Source organism: Herpailurus yagouaroundi, unplaced genomic scaffold (assembly GCF_014898765.1).
Source record: "Herpailurus yagouaroundi ecotype Mexico unplaced genomic scaffold, PumYag 200, whole genome shotgun sequence".
NCBI lineage: Eukaryota > Metazoa > Chordata > Mammalia > Carnivora > Felidae > Herpailurus > Herpailurus yagouaroundi.
In genome coordinates, this window is record NW_024412431.1 from 4207065 (window position 1) to 4226662 (window position 19598).

General features: G+C 59.9%; 1 protein-coding gene and 2 long non-coding RNA genes across 7 annotated transcripts in view; 2 read left to right on the plus strand and 1 right to left on the minus strand.

The window, feature by feature from the left end:
- Positions 1-19598, plus strand: part of NFIX (nuclear factor I X) — a 70080-nt gene that overhangs the window by 24427 nt on the left and 26055 nt on the right. The window contains exon 3 of one of the 5 annotated variants that reach the window (XM_040450086.1): positions 9171-12412. The exons of the other annotated variants lie outside the window; for them this stretch is intronic. Within the exon in view, the coding sequence (XP_040306020.1) occupies positions 9171-9259 (89 nt within the window). The 3' untranslated portion in view covers positions 9260-12412. Of the gene's footprint in view, positions 1-9170; positions 12413-19598 lie in introns of those variants that run through there. 5 annotated transcript variants of the gene reach the window in all.
- Positions 13146-19052, plus strand: LOC121014065 (uncharacterized). Its single transcript, XR_005783030.1, has 2 exons — positions 13146-14121; positions 14155-19052. It is a non-coding gene; the product is annotated as an uncharacterized LOC121014065 (long non-coding RNA).
- LOC121014066 (uncharacterized) lies at positions 16667-17492 on the minus strand. The gene is made up of 3 exons (XR_005783031.1): positions 17385-17492; positions 16938-16985; positions 16667-16763 (listed from the first exon to the last, which is right to left on the minus strand). It is a non-coding gene; the product is annotated as an uncharacterized LOC121014066 (long non-coding RNA).

The following is a 19598-nucleotide window of genomic DNA, read 5'->3' on the forward strand; positions in this document are numbered from 1 at the left end:
TCCTCTCCGGTGCCAGAAACCATTGAGTGGTGCCCCGTGTTGAGCTCCGGGGCCCAGCACCACGGGCAGGGCGTTGCTCCGGGCGAGGAGGGTGGAAGCTCGGCCTCCGGAGGCTCTGGGGACGAGAGCCTTGCTTGCCGCCCATTCCACGTGCCTTGGTCAAGGATCCGAGAACTTGCCGCTTGGCCTGTTCTCCCAGGCCTGGCTTTCCATCTGCGATTGCCTGTGGTCCCGTTAGTCCCTTGACCCCGGGTAGACAGACAGACACACACACACACACACACACACACACACACACACACACCCCCGCCCCCACCTGCCCTGCGGCATTCAGGCTCCTTTCTTTCCAGGTACCTCGCCCAGGTTCTGTTGCTCGTCTGCCTTTAAAGGTTCATTTCCCCAGGGTCCTCCCACTCTCCTCTCCTCTTCCTGTAATTGATGATGCTGTCAGTGTCACTGAGCCCCATCTCACCTAAGCCCACGACAGTCCCCTCCCACTGTTGTAAGGATTACCCCGAGTTATGCCTGGAAACCCTGTGGACGGAAGAGCCTTGCTGGAGGCCGTGCATTAGGGAGCATCAGCCTGGGGCCTGTCCCCTCCATGCACATCTGCCCCCAACCTCTGATCTCCCTGGCTCATCTCAGGACTGATTTCTCCAAACTCTTCTTTCGAGCCCCCCCCCCCCCCCTCCGGCCAACAGCCAGTTGAAACAGTATCCATAGTGACCTCACAACACTCCCTGCTCCTCGCTTTTGTATCCATTCCATGCCTGTCTCCTTTGGGTTGTCACCAACTACCCAAGCTTGTGAGCCCTTGCAACCAAATTAATGTGGCCCTATGGTGGCTCTGACGCATCCCTGCCTCTTCACCATCACGGTTGTTTTCCAGTTCAGCTTCCCTCTTCCAGATTTGTTTTTTATTGGGAAATAATCCGCATAACACAAGCCACGATTTTATTATTTTTTTTAAGTTTTATTTATTTACTTTGAGAGACACAGAGAAAACGTGAGTCGGGAAGGAGAAGAGAGAGAGAGAGAGAGAGAGAGAGAGAGAGAGAGAATCCCAAGGAGGCTCTGCATTGCCAGCACAGAGCCCGACGCAGGGCTTCAAATCACGGAACCGTGAGATCATGACCTGAGTCGAAACCAAGAGTCGGACGCTTAACCGACGGAGCCACCCAGGCACCCCACATGCCACTATTTTTTTTTTTTAAGAGGAGTCCATTGGGTTTATTTTTTTCCCAGTGTTTACTTATTTTTGAGAGAGAGAGATTGAGAGAGAGACAGAGCACGAGCAGGGGAGGGCAGGCAGAGAGAGAGGGAGACACAGAATTCGAAGCAGGCTCCAGGCTCCGAGCTGTCAGCACAGAGCCCGACGCGGGGCTCAAACCCACAGACCACGAGACCATGACCTGAGCTGAAGTCGGACGCTCAGCCGACGGAGCCACCCAGGTGCCCCCACATGCTACTCTTTCAAGTATGTGATTTAGGGAGGCCTGGCTGGCTCAGCTGGAAGGCCATGCGACTCTTGCTCTCGGGGTTGTGTGAGCCTCTGAGTGTAGAGCTTACTTAAAAATAAAACCTTTGAAAAAGAGAAATAACGTGTATGATTCAGTGGCATTTAGTGCATTCACAGTATGGTGCAGGCACAACCACGTCTCTATGCGTGTGCCCGTTCACATCCATGGAATCATACGCTTTGTGGCCTTTCCTGCCTGGCTTCTTTCACCGAACACCCTGTTGTCATTCATCCACGCGGCGGCGTGGATCAGGACTGCCTTCCTTTTTCTGGCCGAGTAATATTCCGCGGTGGGTGTACCACATCTTTTATTTTTATTTATTTATTTTTTTCAACGTTTATTTATTTTTGGGACAGAGAGAGACAGCGCATGAACGGGGGAGGGGCAGAGAGAGAGGGAGACACAGAATCCGAAACAGGCTCCAGGCTCCGAGCCATCAGCCCAGAGCCCGACGCGGGGCTCGAACTCACGGACCGCGAGATCGTGACCTGGCTGAAGTCGGACGCTTAACCGACTGCGCCACCCAGGCGCCCCGTACCACATCTTTTAAATCCATTCTCCCATTGATGATCATCTGGGGTGTTTCCACTTGGGGGCGATTGTGGACAGGGCCGCTGTGAACATGTGTGTTACAAGTAATTTACGTGGACATATATATTTTTTTTAAATTCTCTCGAGTATATACCGAGGAGGGGAATTGCTCTGTCCTCTAGAGTTTTGTGACCACCTTCGACTGGGCAGGTGGCCATACCACTCTGGTCGCACCAGCTGCCGTCTTCTTAGGTGGGAACCCAGGATCTCTCACAGTCTAGCCTCTGCTGGTGGTTCCAGCATCATCTCCCCTCACTGTCCCTGGCACTGTGTTCCTGCAAACAGAGCTCCCTGCAGGCTTCAAGGATGCTGTGCTGGTCCTCCCCTCTCGGCTCCTGCTCACGGTTCTCTCCATCTACCTTCCTCTTTACCCCTTTGTCCAAACACCTCTATCTTTTACACCCCAGCCCAGCTGTCACCTACCCTTGGTGCAGACTTCTCCCACCTCACTCCTCGCCCCCAGAGCCTAGCCCTCCTTTGGGAGGCCCTGCAGTTTAGCCATGATGCCCCCCAGCTTCGAACTGGGGGGGGGGGATTTTCCCAGGGCAGCTTCTCTGGTCCTGTATTCAGGGGCATCTGGCAGGTAATAGGTGCTTAACAAACCTGTTGGATTAACGTTAAGGCATCGTATGTGCCTTCCTTGCAAGGGGCAGGTCTCTGGGTGAACCACCTGGGTGCCCCTGCAGACGCACAAATGAATATACTCATGCGGTATGCCTCCCATCACCTTCTGGGCCCCAGGGTGTTAGCGTCCTCCCATTCGCTTCTCCATGGCCCCATGGGAGCAATGAAAGGAGGCGTATGGCACAGGATTCCAGGAGCCCCAGAGGTGATTCTGAGGGACCCCAGCCCCCTTTAACCCAAATAGGTGAACAGCAGGTCGCCTGTGACCCGTTTTCTCGCTGTTCTTCGCTCCTCCTCTAAGCACAGAAGGGTTGTTCTTCCCTCCCATCCAGACCCAGCCGGTCTGGAGGTGGCCCCAGAGCGGCCTCCGTGGCCCAGTGTTGTTGGCTATGAGCACGGGCTCGCCTGAAGGGCCCTGTGCACCCTGGGGACCTTCCCGAGGCCAGGGCAGGGGGCGAGCAGAGGAGCCAGGAGGCAGCTGCCCCAGGCTTGGATGGATGCTGTGCCTGGATCCCAGATCCCGTCACAGAGGGTAGGGCTGAGGCTGTCCCACAAGGTGTAAAGGACCCTGCTTGCCCCCCCCGCACCAACCCCACTCAGGCTCTGCCAGGTGGCCCGGGTGGGTGGGTGGCTCAAGGGGGCATGCCGGCCACCCCACTGCAGGCCGAGGGAGAAGCAGGGGTGCACTCACTCAGGGTAGGGGGGATGGAAAGAAAAGGGGAAATGCAGTCTACACCTGAGGGGTGTCTGCACCAATCAGCAGGCAGGGGAGGCCACCCTCTTCTCCCTATGGCCTACCCACCCCCCCCACTGCCACCGAATCCTACCCTGTCCTTTCCTAGCTGGGGGTCTAGCTGTAGTCAGCCAGCCACACACAGGCAGGTTCCCCAGACAAGCTGGAGGCCCAGTGGCCCCGCTCCTGGCAACTCGCCGCCTTCCTAGGCGCTGCCTGGCCCTCCTCCTCCTCCGCCTCCCTCAGCAGCCCTCTCCTCTCCCTGGGCCTCTTCCCCACGTGGCTCATTACAACTCCAGTTGTTCAGGTCTTGACCTCAAGAGCCTTCCCTATTGACCCCTGACCAGCGATACTAATCTGTGTCAACAGGCCCCAGGGGTTAAAGAAACACAACCGCTGAGCTGCCTCCTTAGCAGGTGCCTGGAGGGGGCAGGGTGGCTCCTGGGAGTGCGGCTGGCAGAAAGGAGCTTCCTTAGCACCGCCCCCTCCCCACTTCACCCCGCCCTCCTGCTCCCCCTTTCCTGCTCTCTGGGATTCTCTTTTACTCGGCAGACCCCCTCCAGCCCACGGTCCCCTCCTCTCTGCCACCACTTCCTCCGGTCTTTCCTTTGCTCGCCACTCTGCCTTGTAGAAATCAGGACCAAATGCCCCCTTGTGTCCAGGTCGTGCTGCCCTTGTGCTGTTCCCCCATCTGCACTCCTTCTCTCTGTCTCTCCTTCCTCCTCTTCCTCCTCCTCCTCCTCCTCCTCCTCCTCCTCCTCCCATTTTCAATCCTGGTCAGGATCCTCCCACTTTGCCTGTGGTTCTCACACAGGAGTCTCCATCAGCATCCCCTGGGGGGCTTGTTAGGCTCCGATCCCTGGGCCTGCCCTGAGGGCATCTGCATTTCCAACTAGTTGCCAGGTGCTGCTGGCCCTCCGGGCTGCCCCCTCCCCACCCCAGCCTCTGCCAGCTGCCCACTCCCCCCACCCCCGTCTGCACCTTTGTCCCCAGGAGGCTGAGGAGGCAAACTGCTGGCCACCTTGGTGGGAAGCTCAGACGGGAGTCATCCCTGTGGGGCACGGACCCTCCCCTCCAGCAATCACTGTATTCCCAGAGCACAGGAGGGGGTCACCTGAAGGGTGATAATGCAAGGGTTGAGGCGTCTGGCTGGCTCGGTCAGTACAGCATGAGACTCTTGATCTTGGGGTCATGACTTTGAGCCCCACGTTAGGGGTAGAGTTTACAAGAAAAGAAAAAAGGAAAGGAAAGGAAAGAAAGAAAAAGATAGCGCAGGGTCTTCCGGGTGGGACCCATCCTGTATTGTTGGGAGTCATGCAAGGGAGAACCCCCTGGCCCTGACTCTGCTCGGGGCCATGTCAGCATGAGGGGCCACCCTCCTGACTTAGACAAGACAATCTGGGTCCTCTCAAGAGTTGTGTGTCACATGTGTCCCCTTTCTTTCTTCTTAAGCTTATTTGAGAGAGAGAGAGAGAGAGAGAGAGAGAGAGGGAGAATCCCAAGCAGGCCTGCACTGTCAGCGCGGAGCCTGATGCGGGGCTCCAACCCACGAACTGTGAGATCATGACCCGAGCTGAAATCAAGAGTTGGACGCTTATCCAACTAAGCCACCCAGGTGCCCCACCGGTGTCCCCTTTCTTGGAATGTGCCCTTAACTCTACCCATTGATGGAACCGTAGGCCATCTCCGCATAGCATCAGCTGCTGCGTGCTGCAGGGGGCTTCCCCCACCCCCACGTGCGTGTAACACACCCACACACCAGGGGAGGGAGAATGCCGGGCACACGGACGTTGACCTCTGGCATTGTTCCGTACGGCCCCTGACACCCAGGAGTCTGAGTTCCCACGTTGGCCTCGTCCTGCTCACAGCAAGAAGGACACCCAGGTAGAAGAAACCCCACAGGCCAGGCGTCCGCCTGCCTTCTCTGCCCCCATTTTGAGCTTCTGTTACTGCCCCACGCGTCTCGACTAGATACACACTTGTCGGCCGGCGATGGCCCCTGGGAACGTGCTGAACAGAGCGCTGGTGGGGCTCTAGCAGGGAGAGGCCACCACAGGCCTTGTGTGCTTGGGTGGGCTTGACATTTTGCAGGGGTCTTTCTTACTGCCTGTGGATGTGCCGGTGGGCCCAGGAATCCCAGCTGGGGGTCAAGCTGGCCAGTGGGGCACCCCTGGGTGCTCCCCGCCTTCCCTGGGTGCTCTTACTCTCTTGTGACTTTCTATTCTGTCCCCCCACTCCCCCAGACCCCTCCTTCCCTTCTTCCTCTTGGCTGTGGCTCCCTGGCAAGGCTGGAGAGAAATAGACAAACTCTTCAAAAAAAATTTTTTTTAAGTTTCCCAAACTTTTCCAGATGCCAAGAAGAGGCCAGAGAAACCCTGCAACTGCGGGGGGGTGGGTGGGTGGGGTGGGGAACATGTTCCAAGGCCTCCCCCCCCCCCCCGCTCTGTGGAAAGGAGGGAAACCAGGGGAACAGGGTGACTTTGGAACCTCAGACAGCCCACCTGGAGGTCAGAGGGCCACTTTGCCATCCCCAACATGTGCCCGGCCTCACTTAAACCCCCCACCCCCCGGTGGGGGGAGGCAGAAGCCGAGGATAATGTCCACAGGGCTCCTAGGGACTGCAGTATCACATTGCAAAGGAAGTGACTTCTGGGGTTCAGTAGGATTGAATTTGGGACAGAGCACCAACCCCCCAAGCTGAGTGAGGTCAGGAGCTGAGAAGAGAGGTAACCTGGCCCCAAGGGCTCCCTCCCCCATATTCTGGGGCCTGATAAGAGAACCCACCACTGCTGGAACGAGGGGTGCGGGGGCCAGACATGAGGGGGTGGTGTGGGGGGACCGTGCAGGCACCACTGTCCTCCCCTGGTCGCACCCATAAGGGGTGCTGCCCCCACCTCTGCCTTCTGTCCATCCACTCCCTGGACACCTCCTAAAACAAAGGCCTCTTTGTGGTCCTGGCCCACTGGCCCGCTGCCAGCCACATTCTTTGCGTGTTTCCTGAGCACAGATCCCAGCTCAGTGGTCAGCTCCTCCCCCATTGGCCCAACTCCTCGGGGCTCAGAGCAGTCCCCTCTCTGCTGCCCTGCCCAGGGTCCTCCCACAGCTCCCATCCCTCCTGTCAACAGATGTGGGTCGAGAAGGGAGAGCCCTAGGAGCTCAGCCTCTGGGCCCACAGAGCTATCAGGGGCAAGCTGAGATTCCAGCCATCCTGGCTCTGACTGATCTCAGTCCGTTCCGCTGAGCCTTAATGTTCCCTTCTGTGCGAATGGGCGAAATAACTACCCCGTGGAACCATCAGACCGGTCAAATGTCTCCCAAACACCCAGCTCCTGCCTGCCACACAGTGGCTGTACCAAGTCACTCAAGCTCCCCCGCATCGGCACTGCACCCCGGGGGCTTGGGGAGCTGGTGGTAACTTCGGTGGATGGCTAAGGAGCTCAGAGGGTCTCCAGAGCCTTGAGTGGGACACTTCCTACAGTCCCATGGGAGACCCAGAACACAAGGCTTACTCTAGGGGAGCCCTTGCCCTCCTGTGGGATAGAGCTAGGTCCTTAACAGTGGCCCACCAATACCAGGCATGGTCCTGTTCCCTGTGCCCCCTGCCCTTCCTGGCACCTACCTCAATCTGTAACAGCGTTGGGCAGCCCTCTTTGGGTTAGACGTGGGCCAGGGCAGGGGCTAGATCTCTGAATAAGGGGACCTGGAAAGGGTGAAGGCAGGGAGCCCAATGGAGAGACAGCTGTGCTTTTAGCAATAGAGCACTTTGGAAAGTCGGCAGATACACCCCCTGTCACCTCCAGTCACCAGTTACTCATGGTCACACACGGTCCTAATGAAGTCCTAGATTGCTGCTCTGGGGTCCCCCCCCCCCTTGTTAAAAAAAATGTTCATAATTTGGAAAGAAAAGAAGCTTTTTACAAGCTGGCGGCTCTAGGGAACTTTCCGTCGGGTTCTTTCTGGCCTCGTGATGGGTGGGGCCCACTTTTCCCTTCCTTCTCTCAAGCTCTCCTAATAATCCCCCTCCCCCAGCCCCACTAAACACACACACACACACACACACACACACACACACACACACACACACGCTTTAGGCGACCTATAGCCGGCTGTCACCCCCAGAAAGCTGAAGGAAGGTTGGGGACCTGTCTGTGCCCCCCCCCCCCCCCCGGGGCCCCCCCCCAGCCCCAGCACCACCTCCCTCGCCCCCAGAGATCTCTGACCTGGGCCTAGAGTCCTCAGAGAGCAGCCCTTCCCAGAATCCGCCCCGGGCCCCCAGCCGTGCCCGCCCTCCCCCAGGGCTTGCCCCACTCCCCTGCTGAGTGAGGGTCCCCCGAGTCCTCCAGGAGTCCTGGGGCCCCTCCGGGGAGGAGGCGAGAGGTGCTGAGCTCACCGCCTCGGCATCTGCCCTCCCCCTCTCTGGTGCGAGGGCCGGCCGCACTCCCGCCAGCGCCTCGCTCCCTAATAGCTTTTTAAGTCCAACCACATGTGTCTGCGGAGCAAGGAGCCGCCCCTCGCAGGGCCTCGGCTCCCCTCCCTCGCCGGAGACCACCCTCCACTCGGAGCAGCCTCGGGGCTGGGGGAGGGGGTCTGCCTCCCGAGAGCCCATCTGCTTGCCGCCGGCCCAGCTGGGCGAGGAGGGCCGTGGAGGCGGCTGAGTGCTCGGGGCTCCCGGGAGCGCTGTGCGAGGAGGCCGGCCCTGAGGCTCCGCGGGGCTCGAGGTCCGCCGGCCTCCCTTGCCGGTTCTGGGGTCCGCGATCCTCTCTCCCTGGGGCAGCAGGGAGGAGCCAGCTGTCTGGGTCTGGGAGCCCGAAGTGGGCGCCTAGGAGGTGGAGGGGGAGCTCCGGCCTCCGCTTAGGGCCTCCCCGGCCACGGCTTTGTGCCAGCACCTCTCTCCCGCGCCCGGCTCCACTGTGGTGACCCCGTGATCGCCCCCTCTGACTTGTACACGTGTGGCTCCCTGTGCGTGTGAGTGGTCTGTGGGGAGGCCTGTGGGGTGCGGTTTCGCAGAAGGGGAGTGAGGGCTGAGAACCAACGGGCAGGCAGGCCTGGGGTCCTAATGAGAAAATTGCTTCCAGCCAGGGAGCCCTGCTCTGCGGCTGAAATTGCATCCAGCCCGAGCCAACTCTGCTGCCGCAGTCCCGCCCTTCGGAAGGAGGTGGGGGAGCAGCCCTGGGCAGGGGGAGGAGCGGGGCTTGCACAAGACTCAGACCCCCTCCTCCCTGCCACCCCCCCCCCCAACACCTTGGAGAGAGTCTTCCGGCCTCTCGGGGGAGGAGGGGACTCAAGTGAGCTCCAGGGCCAGGCTTGGCTCGGGACCCTACAGCTGGATCCTGGGGAGGCAGAGGCGGGAGAGGGGACGGGGAGATTCTCCTCGTCTCCCTTCCTCTCAGTTCCACCACATTCGTAGAGCCCCCACTGCGGGCGGAGGTCCTCAGAGAGGTGGACCCATTTACAGGTTTACTGAGAAAGGGTGCGAAGAGCGCTTTGTCTCCACAGAGATCCTGGGTGCAAGTCGATCCCGCCGGGAGTAATTTGAAAGTCAGCCTCTCCCAAAGACTTAGGGTTCAGCCCCTCCTGCCTGCTGCCCCTGCACTCGGGGGGAGCCCTGTGTCTGCGCCGCCACCACCACCACCCCCCCCCCCCAGGCTAGGGGACCCACTCAGTGAAAAGCCAGCTTCGCTTGCTTTCTTCGGTTGCTCCAGCCTTTCAGGAGAACCACCTACAGGAAGAGCAGAAACCAAGGCCCCAAAGCCAGCCTGCTTCTGAGGAAAGCTGCCAGTTGGCTCCGTGAAATCCAGCCCCACAGATGAACCAGCCTCGGGCGTGCCCTTGCCCTGCCCCAGTGAACCAGAAGGTCCACCTTCTGGTTACCTGCGGGGAAGACCTATCCCACTCCTGGGAAAATACTTTCCTCACCTAGGGCTCTGGTCTCCGCTGCTGCTTTGCTCAGACTCTGGATCACCTGTTTTTTAGATTTTCGAGCTGGTGGTTAGGGACGAGGGTTGGGGGGGGGAGGGGGCAGAAAGAGAATGGGCCGCATCCAAGTGCTTAGCTGCCCTTGGCACCTGAGGTGAACCTGACCATGAGATTGCTCCCCAGAGAGCCTGCCCGTCAGCCTGGACCTTCCTGTTCCCCCCCCCCCCCGACCCCCTGGGTGGGGCCTCACCCAGCACTGGCAAGTTGTAAAGGCTGAGCAGAGCAGGGAGTGAGCAGGAGTGCTCGAGGGAGGGAAGGAGGCAGGAGGAAGGAAACAACCCCATTGTCATCCCCCAAATTACTGGCTGGGATGGCAGGGGAGGAGGCGGAAAGCCGACATTGTTTACTTAATTAAAAGTAAACAACAATTTGCGCTGCCAGCCTCCCATTAGCTGTGTGCCGAGCCCCAGAGCTGGGGACTCGGCTTTCGCTCCCGCCAAGCCTGGCTCCTGTCACAACACCCCCAGCCTGGGCTCCCCAGGGCCCTGCACCCTTCCCTGGTTCTGTCCTTCCCAGGCTGAGCGGAGGAAACAAGCTCAAACCAGTAGTGTCTCAGCGCGCTCTGGGGTGGGATAGGAGTCACCTGGCAGGTCAGCGTGGGGTGAGAGACCCCTGCGTGTGTACATGGTTAGGCCTGGTTGTGGTCCAGCAGGGCAGGGTGGGGGTGGGGGGGCACCACCTGTCAGTTTAGCCAGATGTTGGCTCACTGGGGAAGGTGGCTTCCCTGCTTCTCTCCCTACCTGAGTCTCCAGTCTTCACTACCTGGAGGCTTGGGCCTTCCGCCCCACCTCCCACTTTTTTCCTTTTCCCTTTTAGCAGCTTATAAACATCCTTCTCCCATCTTTTTGGCTCTGCTCCCAGAAGGGGGCTGTTCGAGGCTCCAGGAGGGCTTAGGGAGAGAAGCAAGCTCCCTGGGCCCGGGGAGAAGGGCTGCTGGAACTAAGTCTCCCCTCCCCCCATCCCTGCCAGGACAGCCACAGGTGACCCCGGGAACAGGGGAGGCGAGCTGGCCTCTGCTAGGGCTGAGCTGGGGACACCCAGCTCCAGCATTTCTGGAGCCCCCAAGCAGGAGGGGCGGTAGGATGCTGAGAGGGTGGTGCACTGATTTCCTTCCACCGACCTCCAGGGACTGAGCAGGGTGGCGTACCTTTCCAGGGGTCTGTCCCCAGGCAAGTCCCCACCTCTCCTGTGGACTCCGCTGCCCCCCCCCCCCTACTCCAGCGATACAGAGGTCAGGCTTCAGGTCTGGTTCAGGGCATGACTTTGGCTTCTGACTTTAACCATGACAGCTTTCCCTTCCTCTGTGGAGGTGAGGGCAAGTCACCTCCTAGCTCCGTGCTGCTTACCAGACCATTGCTGAGCTGGAGTTGCCCTCAGACTCCTCTGGCCAGATGGGTAAGGTGGGGGAGAATATTTCAGAAAAAAAAGAGCCAGACCTGAGACTCTTGGGAAGTCAAGCCACTGGGATTTAAGCCCAAAGGGGGAGAGGTAGGGCAAGGCCCTGGTAGTAAATACGAGAGTCTCGGTTTTCATCTCGTGCCCCAGAGTGGCGGGTCCCACCGGGCTGATTCTCCCCCGAGGCGACATTCGCCAAGGGCGGAGACACTTTTGGTCGTCACTACTTGAGGGGGTGTGATGCTACCGGCATCTAGTGGGTGGAGGCCAGAGATGCTCAAATCCTGCCCCACCACGGAGAATGGGCCATGGGGTGGGGTTTTTGAGAACCCTGGAGTTTGGCCCTCCGGCAAGATTTAGATACCCACCCTCTCCAAGAGCCATCCTGCCCCACCCACCCCTCTCCTCCCCCAATATTTGCATCCTTTTTGTCTTCCTCTGCCCCCATCAGGATTCACACATCCACATGCTCCCAGCTCCCGGATTCACACACATCAGGACTTTCGCATGCACTCACACACACAGAAAAATCTGGGAAGTCTGTCCCGTGCTTAATTGAATTAAAGGACTGGGGTTTGGCAGGACATTGTGTATCTGAGCTGCAGCTTCTCGCAGCCGTTTCAGCTCCGGACAGGATGGTCCAGGCTCCCTGCGATTCCAGCTGCTGCTGTTCCTCTCCCCTCGGCCTTCCCCCAGTTTTCAAGCCAGGGGCCTGGGAAGGGCCAGGTCAGCGACACCCTACTCCTCTCCGCTCCGCTCCCTGCCTTGCGCTTAGATACTGCTGGCAGGGGGTCGGGCCTCCCCGAAAAGCAGGTACCCCCTAGCATGAGGCCAGGGGGCTGGAGCAGACCGGTCCAGTCCGGTCCCTCGTTCCAGGTCTCCTGCTGCCCCATGCCAGGGTCCGGAGCTACAGGGTGTCACTGGTTGGAAATGGGACGCACTTCTTGGCCCGATGTACAGCCATCCAGCTCTGTCTGCCAGGCCCGAGGGCTCCGGGGAGCCCGCACGCCTGCCCGCCCGCCCTAATGGGCAGAGCGGGATTGCCAGCAGAGGGCACACAGTGCTGGGGTGAGAGGACTACCGTGCCTCAGGTCCTTTCCCCAACCTGAGCCCATGGGGTGGGGTAGGGCATAGGGTGTGCAAGGCGAAGGGGATGCTTTTCTACGTCTCTTGCCTCCCACTGCTGCCAGGCTCCCTCTGTCAGCCTGTGCTTTGGCAGGCTGTGGAGGTGGGCCTGTTCTCAGTCTCCCTTTACAACCCCACTCTGGCCCCTTCTTGGGAAACAGGAGTGACCTCAGTCCCTGTCTCTCATCTGAGGATGACTCCAGCGCCAGAACCCAGCCCTCACTTTGAGGAAGCCCTGCAGGAGCCTTGTCTATAGCCCAGAGCCCAAGGGTATTAGAAAGGTCCCATGTCTAGAATAGGTACAGGGGACACCCTGGGCCTCACTGTGGGCGGGAGGGGTGTAGTCGGCCAGCCTGTGCCTCCTGGGGCTCCATCTTCTAGCATGTGCCACCCTCCCTGGCCATGCTTTTGTGGGGGGGCCTGCTGCATGCAGATCTGCCCCCACCCCCCCCCCCCAAAAAAACCCCACAGCTTAAGAGCAGCCAGGGCAAACTGCTAATGGCCAGTAGCGCAGGCGTCCAGAAGGCCCATTGGAGGATCCAGCCCAGCCCAGCCCCACGTGTGTGACCCTAGGTACTTGGACAAGGCAGGGGGTACGGAGCAGGGCTCCCCCCACTACCCCCCACTGCTAGGCTGCTCCACTGGCTGACAGGAGAAGTGGGAGAAGGACTGGGGGGTCAGGGAAGCGGCCAGACCCAGTCCGGAGCCCTGATCAGCGATCTGCACTGCCCAGGGTCAGGGGGGTGGGGGGAGCGGGCCTCACCTCGGCTAACCTCCCTGCCGAACAAAGGGGCCTTTCTCCACACCCGCCTGGGAGGGTGTGCCTGCCCGACGGCTGCCGCCACTGCAGAGAGCGCTGTTGTTTGTTTCTTCCTCTTCTTCTTCTTCTTCTTCTTCTTCTTCTTGACTTTTCTCCGTTCCTCTCCCTCTTTTTGGTGCCTGATCTCTGACTTTTAGTCTCCATTTTTAACTTTTTGAGAGGCGGGGGCGGGGGGGGGGCGGGAGGCGGAAATCTTCCTCTTCAGGCGTTTATCAAGTACAAGCGTTTATCAAGTACAGGGGCAGGTCTGTGCTGCCCAAAGGTGGGGGCGTCGTGGGAGTGTTGGGAACAGTCCTGGGGTCACGCGGCCGCAGACTCGCCCACATCCAGAGCAGCCCCGCTCCGGGGAAGGCAGGTAGGGACCGAGCGGCGCGCTGGCGCCGTGCAGGGTGGGCCCGGGCTCGCTGGTTTACCCCCACAGCCATGCACCTGGCAGCTCCCCCCTTCCCGCTCCTCCTCGCTCGCCCATTCCCCGGCCCCCTTCCATCCGGCCCCCGCACCGCAAGCTGTTCCTAATCAATGAGAACGGGAAGCTCGGCCCTCACATTACATCACGGGATGTGCTTGGCAGCGGCAACGGCAGCAACGGGAGCCGCTGCCTCGGGCAGCACAGCCCTGGGTTCGAGCGGCCTAGGTCTGGCCGGGTCCTCCTTCCTGCTCAGGCCTCGTGGGTGTTGCGGAGGGAAGCCGGGCCCCTGAAGCCTCCCGCGGGCGGCGCGCAGGTTCGCCGCCCCCGCCCCCGCCCCCGCCCCCGCCCCCGGCCGGGTCCCCGGCGCTGCCGGCGGAGGGCAGCTAGTGTTAACTCGCTGCGCCACCTAGCTACGGCGTCCGGGAATGCAGCGCGCCGTTCCCCCGGGGGTGCGGCCCCTGGGCCCAGCTGCCCCACTCTCCGGAAAGCCCCATCTGGCCCTTCGGGGCATTGTCAATGGAGAACTCGGCACCTGCCAACCTGGAGGGTCGATATCTAGCAGCCCGGACCATCCCAGCCCTGTGACTCTGTGTAGCTGCCCTTTGACAGGTGGCCAGCCTCAGTACTGTGTGCAGGTCCAAGCTTCTGGGAGATGCCCCTCGAGCTGCTGTTCAGGATCACAGCAAAGCTGAGACACAGGGCCCTGGAAGCTGACCTCCTTGACCCATCTATGCTTTATTTATGTGTGCCTCACGCTTTATAGAGTATAAAACCATCGGGTCTTCTCTGTAAAAATCCCTACTCGCAGCTCGCTGTGCCGTCCAAGGCAAGCCTGGCAGGGGTTGGACCGGGAGGGAAAGGAGGCCTAGGAGACCACCGGGTGCCTCATAACAGCAGGCCTGGGATTTGGGTTCCAGGCCCAGGGCTCGTTCTGGTACCCAGAGCCGTCTCATCCCCTCAGGAGGCCACCTGCCTACCCACTTATTCAACCCAGCCTGGGCTTTCAGGGCTGTAAGTTGGAGATTTTGAGTCAGAGGCCCAGATTCTTCTTCACGTCTTATCTGGACAGCTCTGGACGGTGGCTGCCTGAAGGCGTCGGGGGGTGGGGGGGGGGCTGGGGAGTGGGGAGCAGAGCAAGCTGGCGAGAGCGTCTCGCTGCCCTGCCCTCCACAGGGAGACACTGCATCCTTCCTCTGGTTAGTCCAGCCCTCGGGCGCGGGGGTCTGTGTGGCCAGGCCTGCACTCCGGGCCACCTGGGCTTTGCAGGAGAATTAGTGCTACTGGGGTTTCCACATCAATTCCTCGGGTATTGAGCGTCAAGGATGGACCTGCAGGAAAAAAATGTTCTCGGGACGCGGAAGGTGCCAAACACCTGGTGCTTCTGTCCCCCGGGTGGTCAGTGTAGCCACAGTTGGAAGAAGGATCTAGAAGGATCTATTTAGAGTCTTGTCAACCGCTCCCAACTGCACGTCCAGGTGTGGCGGATATAGTCGTGAACAAAACACTGATAGGCCTTGACCCCAAGGGGATGATGGTCTGGTGGGGTGCTCCCAGGCAGGAACCCCTGGACCTGGGAGGCCTGGTGGCCAAGTCCTTAGGGCTCTTGAGCCCTCCAAAGCCAGAGTTTTCCACTCTTCCAGCCCTGGCCCAGCCAGAGGCTCCCAGTGTGGATGGGATTTGAAGGAAGGGCTACTTGGCCTCCAGACTCCAGGCAGCAGTCCTCCACTTAGACCTCTGATTGTGGCACATGTTTGTGTTTGTTGCCCTTCCGTGAGCCCAAGTCTGTCTCCCCGCAGAAGGCAAGTCCTTGGTAAAGAGGCTCCTTTAGCCTGAATGTCAGGTGCTGCCCCTTAGGGGGCTGAGGAAGTTAGAGTGCCTGAGGGTAGGAGGCAGGTGGCCTCGGCCTGCTGTCGCTTAGGTGGGTTCTCCTTCCCAGGCCCCCTGGATTCTCCTTAGGAAAGGGGGGCAGGTGGGGTAAGACCGTGCTCATGGCCACAACGGGAGAGGTAGCGTGGAACACAAGGAGGCCAGGGAGCCCTCATGGTGCCCCGTCCCCGCCGTCTCCTGGCCAGCCTGTCCGTCCTTCCATAGGTAAGGAAGCTCCACGTGTGGGAGGCTTCCCCTGCCCAGGGCTGAGGGTACCTTTCCTCTCCGTGGGGACTCACTTCTGCCACCTTCTTTTCCTGGTCGGTTGTTCCTTTTCTGCCCCTTCTTCTCATTCTTTGCTTCCCCGCCCTTCCCCAGCACATTGCAAGGGTGTGTGGGTAGTGGCTCCTTGGCCTGGGGGCTCTCCAGGCCCTCACCCTGATGAGTGCCCTCTGTAGCCAACGGCTGGCTGCAGCACAGCTGTGCTTAGGAAGCCGCTCCTGGGTATTTTCAGGAAAGTCTTCTCCCCTTCTGTTTCTGTGGTGGTTTCTTTTGTTTGTTTGTTTGTTTTTAAAGGAATCATTTCCTCCTTTCCTTTCTCTTTCTCTCTCTGCTTTCTTCCCTCTTTCCTCCCTCTTGGAACCTTCCCCCTCTCTGATTTCTTTCTATGGCAGCCTTGTTTTGAACCACTTTGCTTTGGTTCTGATGTGCTGTCTTGGCCCCTCTCTCTCTCTCTCTCTCTCTCTCTCTCAGTTTTCACGTTGTCTTCTTGTCATTCTCTCGCTCGGGGGCTCACTGATTCCTTCTCTCCTTTCTCCAAACTCCCACTTGTGTCAGGTGTGTCCCTCCAGAGCTTCTGTGCCCCCCCCCCGTCACTTCTCATCCCTGGTTGGCATTAGCGCCCAGAGGACTCTGTGCCTTAACAAATAATTCGACCAAGGACAAGTGTGTTTGGGGGATGGGGGGAGGGTGATGCCTGACCCTGGGAGGTGGGGACACTATTAATAGTCCTCAGAGCAGCTGGAGGTGGGGGCAGTTGTCTGGCCAGGCCCGGGCAGCTTACAGGGCCAGAAAGGGCAACGCTGGAAATAGAGCGGGTGGGGGTGGGGGGGGGAGCAGCTCCGCGTGCCCCGAGCCTGGATGGGGGGACACCCTCCACAGGGCCCGCCTTTTCTTGGTGTGCTGGGCCCACTGTCAGTTTCTGTCTGTGAGGCTGAGGAGGGGACAGAAGCTTTAGGGGCTGGGGGCCACTCTTCTGGACCCCACTATGACATGACTCCCGGCCCCAGGCCCTCTTGGAAATGTTGGCTTCCAGCTGCTGGTTGAGCCGTGGCACCGGCCGGCGCTCCCAGGAGAGGCAGCTGGGCACCCGTTGGGGCAGCACCTATGCTTCTGGTGTCCTCAGCTCTCTATACCCTTACCGCTGGGCTCGGCTAGGCGGGGCCTAGGGCCCAGCGTCCTCAGAATCCGGGGCACAAGCATTTTCTCCCCCTTCCCTGTTGCCCTTACGCATCCCCCGGGTAAGGGGATTTCCAGTGTGGTGGCCGTCCAGAGACCATTTACCGTGACCACTGACTTTGGGGGGGAGGGACACGCCTGTAGAAGGCATCCCGCTTTCATTTCCAGACAAACCTCTCTGCCCCTCTTTGCAGATCGTCATGGGCCAGGCCCTGAGGGAGCCCCTCAGCTTACTGGCTGTGTTCTCTGGGGCAAGCCACCGAAAAATAGTAATCCAGGGCATGCTCAGGGTGTCATAAAGAGTATGCACGCCTGAGGGCAGGGAGCTGAGGGCCAGCCACACTCCCCCACGAAGCAGCCTGTGAGCAGAGTGGGAGAAGGAGGAGCAGTTTCAGCTCATGGAGGTGAAGCACCTTTTACCTGTTTTCTCGTTTTCCTCGCCCAGGAACCCTAGGTGGTGGGTAGCACCTGCATTTAACAGAGGAAGAAACAGCTCAGAACTTGGCCAAGGTCACTGCGTTGGTAGATTCTAGAGCATGGATGTGAACTCAAGAGGAGCCCCTTTCCACTGTCGCTGGTTATCCACCTCTATCCCCCTCTGCCCTCCCTGTGCTGGGGTGAGCCCCCCACTTAGAGCAGACACGGGGTCCAGACCAAGGACATCTCCCCTGGATAGGCCAAGGGCAGGCTCTGGGCAAAGGTGGGCCAGGGCCCGGGGCGGGGGTGCTCCCGCCTCCCTCCTCCCTCCTCCCTCCTCCCTCCTCCCCAAAGACCCCTTCCTTTGGCTTCTTCAGTAGGGGCCACTTCACCCCCAATCCCTGTCTGACAGGAATTCTGACCTGATGGGATTTGCTGGCCCCTGGGCACCTCTGGAACACCCCAGATGGTGTTACTGCAAGGCACTGGGTCTGCTTGTTCAGAGAGAGCCACGGAGCACTGACGTCTGAGGTCTCGCAGGTCGGTGCTGAGTCCCCTGCAAAGGGGGGACCCGGGAGGAGACCGTGGGTCCGCCCGCATCCCCCAGGGCTGCCTGCCGGGCTGGGCGTGGAGAGGCCCCCAACCTGCGGACGGACCTGGCCTTTGCCCCTCCATCCACCTGCTGGGTGTTGTGCTCTGCACCAAGGTGTATCCTTCCTCCTGTCTCCTTTACGGGCCACTGTCTGTCCTCTCATGGGAGTAAGCAGTCGGGCACCCAGTTCCCTTGGGCTTCAGTGACCGGGTCGCGTCTCTAGTTCTCCCTGGGCTGGGGGCAATGCCAAGGAAGGTTCTCCCGTCGGGTGCGGGGCAGAGAACGCTGAGCAGCTCACACCAGGGGAGGACCACAGACAGGCACTGGCGGAGGCAGGGTGGGTGGCGGTGGGGACGGTCGTGCTTGCCTCCAGGGCCAGGGCCTGCGACTGCCGACTGCCGTGTCCCATCCAGATGTTCCCTGCGGCCTGATCTGTTGTCCCTGCCCCATCCTCCCTTCGTGGCCTTCTTGAGCTCAGGCCTCAGGGGCAGCCAGAGCAGGTCTAGCCTACGAGGTGTGACCGGCACGCCACCTCCCCACCCCCCCGCACAGGTGATGACTCAGGTCAAAGGCTCAAGCCGCTTCAGATCCATGAGTAGAGGGGGAGTGAGGCAAGGAGAGAGGAAGGTAATGAGGGGGTGACGTGTGTGCCTATCCTGCCCCTGGCCACACCCTGCCCAGATCTTCAGGGCTGTGCTTCCTGGTCATGCTCCTGTCCCCACCACGTGGGGCTCTAGGGGTGACAGAAGAGGGATAAACCTCAGGATGGCTCCGGGGCCCCTGTGTAGGCAGGAAGCTGGGGGCGGAGCACAGAGTGGAAAGAAGGAAGCCCCTGGGCCGGGCCCAGGCCGAGCCCCTCCCCTCTTTGCCCTCTGGCTGCCCTGCACTCTCAAGGACTTCCTGGGTCCCTGGGTCTCCTGTTTGCAGAGATGGGGAGAACCCCTCTGTGACCCGTCTCCCTAGCCCCCCATCCGTCCACGGCTCCCCTCCTCAGGGTGTCTCAGATTCTCAGACTTAGGTTTCAAGAGGCACAATAGTTACATTCTCCGGCTCTGATTGCCGCAGGCCAGGCCTCTGGCTCCCCTTGAGATTGGGTTTCCAGTGCCCTGGATGCTCCGGAATCACAGAAGAGGGGGAGCCAGGGAGGGGGAGGGGAGTGTCACACCGGGGAGGGCCAGGATCAGCTCCTGAATTGCATCGGCCCTTCAGAGGACCCCCAGAACAGCGCACGCTCCCGCCTGCTTCCCGAACCCCAGACCTGGAGAAAGCCTGGGGAGGGGCAAGCAAACTGCAAACTCCGGGGGTTGTCCTCGCTAGCCCCCAAAGGTCAGAGGTCCGGCCGAGCTAGAGGTGGCCTCCTGTCTGGCCCAGTGCTTAGCACTGAACATGCCGTGCCCGGTGGGACCACGGCTCTGCGTGCATCGTCCGCTCCTACCCCTACGGGGCAGCAGGAAATCGCTTGTTGTGTGTCCAAGCGCGTGCGCGGTTGACTGCGCTTGCCTCAGTATACGCGCCTTGTGGGTGTGGTTGAGCTGGGTCTTTCCGCCCCTCTTGGCCACCTAAGAGCTCACTCTGTCAGTGATGTGCGTGGAGGCAGCCGGCCAGCAAGTTGCATGTGGCCCCTTTCGCGGAGAGAGTTTGTTTCGGGTGGGAGCCGAGGCAGAGCGTTCCCTGCAGCGAGCAGGAATTCGTCCTTCACCTAGCGGGAGCCGTAAATATCTCCCCGTCTGTAAGTGGAAATATATATACATATATATATATATGTATATATATATATAACATGCTGTCAACTGGGGTTCGGATGCAACACTGGGCTCTTCCTGGCTGCTGGAGCTTCCCCTCCAGAGCTCCAGTGAAGTGTCCCTTTTGGATACACACACACACACACACACACACACACACACACACACAGAAACAGCAAGGTCAGGAGAGGAAAGAGAGCGGGAGAGAGGGAACATGAAGGAGAAGGAAGGACAGAGAGGAGTGTGGAGCCAAGACAGAGAAAAAAGGAGATCAGAAATGGGATTCCGAAGGGAAAGGCGAAGAGCTCCATAAAAAAGTAGTGGGGCTTC